Source organism: Kogia breviceps, chromosome 12 (genome assembly GCF_026419965.1).
Source record: "Kogia breviceps isolate mKogBre1 chromosome 12, mKogBre1 haplotype 1, whole genome shotgun sequence".
NCBI lineage: Eukaryota > Metazoa > Chordata > Mammalia > Artiodactyla > Physeteridae > Kogia > Kogia breviceps.
In genome coordinates, this window is record NC_081321.1 from 75,769,645 (window position 1) to 75,774,201 (window position 4,557).

Sequence of the window (4,557 nt, forward strand, 5' to 3'; positions counted from 1 at the left end):
TCTCAAGGACCGCCTGCCAATAAAGTACACAAACATCCTTTGTATTCTAAACACCTGCTTGTTTAGCTATGTATTCCTGTGGCTATAAAATCAGAATTTAATCTTACAGGGAGAAATCTATTTCCAAATTTATTTGGGACTACTGATTTCTAGTAACCTAGATTGCATATTTCCAGCGTGAATGTTTACATGAATACCCCCCCCCAAAGCCCCTATATGTTAATACGTTACTTGTGTAGAAAGAAAATTTTCCATTTTTAATTTTCACTGAAAAATCATGTTGTCCTCCTATAGCCGAAGAATTAAAAACAAGCTTTATCATATGGGGTAGTGGAGTAACCTACACTCCAGCACTCAACGTTCATTTGCTTCATTTAGGTTCTTAGTACTTATCTGAAATAAGTCTGAAAATGAGGAATCAAAAACTCAGCATTTCAATTTCAGAATAAAAATTCAAACATACCTTTTGTTGAATTCCAGCTTAAGAGATTTTTATGTAAATCTTGCAGCTGACGAAAGGCAAAAAGCAACCAATCTCTGTGCAGTGATTATAGCCTGGTGGTTAAGGCTACGGGTCACCTGCCCCAGGGTTTTCTAATTGAACAAGGAATCCATGGGGCAAAATAATTGTTTTTCAAAGGTGGGCCAGAATAGAACATTTATATCTTCACTTCAACAGGGAAGCAGTGAAATGTAATCCTTTGAGTATCATTCTTTTTGGTTGATGTTACCTTTGTCTCTTATCCTCATTTCATTAGCCTGGGAATGTGTCCATGTTTTCACTTTAGAACTTTTAAAAAAGCAATGTTACCCCTGTGTTTATCCTCCAACACCTAAATATGTATACACAGATCATCTTCACTCCTTATCAAATGTTTTTCAGCATGACCAGTGTGCAGCTGACATTCACATGGCTTACAGAACCTAAGTCTTCTGAGAAACATATTTCTTTTAGCTGAACCTCTGTAATCATGACAAGAGATTAATTAAAATGCCAAGATAAGAAACAATTTATTATAGAGAAGAAAAATTTCTCATCCAAAATATAGAAATCTGTACAACTTTGCCACAATCAATATACATGAACTGTACAAATTTACACCAGTTCATAATTTACCAAATAAAAGATGACTAACAAAGTTCACAAAATAGATGGTGGTTTGTGGAAAAGACTTTTACCCAATTAAGTACAAGGAAAGTTACAAACCAGACCTCCACTTTCTAAAAATAAGAAGTTTACTCAGTCTTAGAAAACTACAAGCTAGCAAATGTACAGAGAGCTGGCTGGTGCTAACACCACAGTTGAGACAGTGTCTTTTAAAGGGTCTTTTTTAAAGCCTGTTGCCAAGGCAGATTCTGGTCACTTGCTACTTTCAAGGCCAAAAACACAATACAAGGTCTGACCATTTCCCCAGGTCATGCTTACTAGTTTGTCTTATGTACATTTATACATATTTAAGTGCTAGGTAAAAATCTTGTCATAAAATTTCCAGTACTACCATGTTTAAAATGTTAAGCTTTCCTATTGAGCTGCCAAAAAGGATAACAACTTTGTGTCATAGTGCAAATTTTCTCTGCAAGTTCTACTGCAGAGAAAGGTTCTCTGAAATACAGATTTGCGTTAAAGGGACTGATGTAAAAATTTAGGTATCATGTCTGGGAGAAACTGAAACCACCTTAGGACTTCACTCCCTAGCAAATAAGGTGATCATTTACTTGGACTCACAGGCTATTAAATCATTGAAAGGTACTGTCTAAACTATGGCACTGTCACTTAAAATTTTTTTTTTTACCACTCTATCTTGTGCCAGATCTTCACAGCTGTGACATGGTTTAAATTCCATAATCCATCCCCAAGAGGAGCCCACCCAAAGCAAAAATCAAATTTATCCATCCATTATAAGATGATGCATCCATAGACTATATCTTAACCTGATACAGTCATCATATTGTAGTTTTTGGAAGGGCTTGTTCTGCCCAAGAGAAGTTCCTCCTTACAGCTGATTCTGCTGTCTACCATTTGCACGTTGGTGCTGTTTTGGGTGCTACCTCCTGCTGGTGAGGCTTCGTACAGCACACAGATGGAGCCATCCTCTCCAATTCTGTAGGACACTTCGTAGGGATCAACCCAGAGTGTGAGTTCACTTGGGAGAAGCCTGAACAGCTCCTGACTGCTCAGTCCAATCCGCTGTGCTGCCTGTCCAATCAGAGGATCCATTTTATGGTTGATGCGAATACAGCGGTAACCTGATCCCTTGCAGGGCTTTTCTGGGAACCAGTGATGTTTATAATGTTCTATAGAAGAAAAGAACAGAGAAAACAATGCTTAGACACCGTTACTGCTGGTTCCCGCCGTAGTTTCCTTCTTCCGCTGACTCCTTGCAGTGAAAATGCGAACTATCAACTTTTTAAAATGCCCAGCATCGCGTTCGCAGCTGTGCGTGTGCGGGGATGGGAAACGCGGGCTGGGTTTTAGAAATAGCAGTAGTACGGGACAAAACAATGTCCGGGAACCAACCGGTTGAGCCGCCAAAACTGGAATCAGGCGCGCAGCCTCCGCCAGCCGAGAGCCTGTTTACTTTCTCCACCCCACCCCAGACGCACACAATGGGGTTTATAGCTTTGGAGGAGAGAAGCGCCACCAGACTGTTAACCCCAAAGGGAAGTAAAACAAGCAACCCTAAACCACGCTCTGGGCAGGGCTGTAATTGTACCGGTGACAAATCCGATGATTAATGGGCAGGGGTAGGAGGAGGGGGGAGACGGCACGTCCGTCCCGGGCTAGCTTCGGGGCAGCGGCGCGCTTTCCCACCCTGGGGCCAGGCCGCCGAGCCCGCAACTGTTGGACGGGATTGGAGGGAAGGGGCGTCGAACCAACCCCAGCCCCGCGGCTCCTTTGTCCCCCAAACCCGCGGACCGTCCGAAGACCACAGCTCCAGACTCGGTCGGCTTTAGTTTCTTTGTTGTGCGTCTATTTTATTCTCCCCTCGGTTTGCCAGCCGTGGGGGGAGGGGGGAGCGCCCTCGGCCCAGCCCCCAAATCCTCCCCGGGACCGCCGTCAGCGGCCGCCCAGCACGCCAGCCACCGTCCCGCGGCCGGACCCGAGCGCGGCGCCACCGAAACTCCCGCGGCCCCGACGGCTCGGCCCGGGGATGTGCGGCGGTATCCCCCGGCACCCCTCGCCCTCCCGCCGTGACCCACTCACCTGCCAGCAGCTCCTGCAGGCTCTGGCTGAAGGTCTGCAGCTGTCGCTCGCTCGTGAGCCCCTTGGTGCGGAGGAACTTGGAGATGAAGGACACGGCGGCGGCGATCTCGCCTATCATGTTGGCGGCCCGGGTGTAGAAGGGATGCATGGGGGCGGCGGGCGGGGGCGGCCCGGGGCGGCCGGGGCTCGGCGGCGCGACCCCGACGGCGGAGCGGCCACCCCGGGCTCCCTCACAGGTCAGAGGGCTGAGAGGGAGAGAGGGCGTGAGGGGCGGATGGCTACTTTTTTTCTCCTTCCCTTATAGTAAAAAAGTTATTTTCGAGGCAGGAGGCGGCAAGAGAGAGGAAAAGACGAGCGACTGCGGCCTCGTCACATCGCTCAGACCTCCCCAGCCGCCTCCGCCTCCAGCTACGCAACCTCCAGAGGTCCAAACAGTTGCATTTCCAGCTCAGACCGGCAAAGAGAAACAGAAGCCGTGCAGCACTTTTTATAGCGCCGCGGAGAGGAAGTGGCGTGGCGGGAGCGTGACGGCCGACTCTAGCCAATCCGAAGATCGCACCATTGTGACGCAAGCAGATTCGGAGCCGGAGGGGGCGGGAAAAGGGGGCCAGGGGGCGGGTCCATAGACCGGGAAGAGAGGGAGGAGCTGACGTAATCCGCTTGTAAACAAATAAACCCCCGAGTGGCAGCCGGAGAAGGGGGAGCAGTGGCTGGGGACGGAGGAAACCGAGGGTGCGCGTGTGAAAGCCCCGCCCCCAGCCCTCGTCCCTCCTTCTCGCTTCAGCAAGTCTAGGCGCCGCGCCAGCGCGTCTTCTGAAGGAGTACGCTGTCCGGGCTCGCCGGCAAGGAGGCTTAATGCTGTGCAGATAAAAGCCGCCCGGCTCAGGCTGTCTACACCCGCGCCGGCGGCACGGATCGGCCTGCACGGCACTGGCTGCTAGCTGTACTCGGTGTTTACATCCCGTCCCCACGCCAAGTCTATGTGGCTGGTTTCAGAGGCAGGAAGAGCGTACGGAGCGTACGGATGCGGGTACAAGTGCTGAGGACACAGGGAGTGCGGAGAAAAGGAGGGAGAACCTGCTCTCGCGGGGCATCCTGCAGCCTCCGGAGCCGAGTTCCCCTCGCAAACGTGCAGCCGACGCCACACAGCCGTTTATGCTCCACCCTTAGGGAGGATTGGGGGATGTCTTTGTCAAAGTTTAATTGCAAAATAAATAAATAAAAGGTTAGTAAGCCTTTTGTGGTTGCTGTTTCAGTAACTTCAGGAGTCAGAGTAGAGACCTTACTGAATCCAGGTTAAAACTGATAAGAAAGCCTGTTATTGAAGAGAAGTATGGCAACCGTAATAAGTT

At 49.2% G+C, this 4,557-nt stretch overlaps 1 protein-coding gene across 1 annotated transcript; it reads right to left on the bottom strand.

Annotated features, from left to right (window-relative positions):
- Positions 1–986: 986 nt before the first annotated feature.
- BTG1 (BTG anti-proliferation factor 1) lies at positions 987–3,666 on the bottom strand. The gene is made up of 2 exons (XM_059080720.2): positions 3,206–3,666; positions 987–2,295 (listed from the first exon to the last, which is right to left on the bottom strand). Exons 1-2 carry the CDS (start codon positions 3,351–3,353, stop codon positions 1,928–1,930), a joined length of 516 nt encoding a protein of 171 aa, XP_058936703.1. The 5' UTR covers positions 3,354–3,666; the 3' UTR covers positions 987–1,927.
- Positions 3,667–4,557: the final 891 nt, after the last annotated feature.

Excerpts from the sequence above, each read along its gene's own strand:
- BTG1 (XM_059080720.2), bottom strand. The coding sequence starts at position 3,353 with ATGCATCCCTTCTACACCCGGGCCGCCAACATGATAGGCGAGATCGCC. Across the intron at positions 2,296-3,205 it reads CCTGCAGGAGCTGCTGGCAG|AACATTATAAACATCACTGG; the intron begins GTGAGTGGGTCA and ends TTTCTTCTATAG.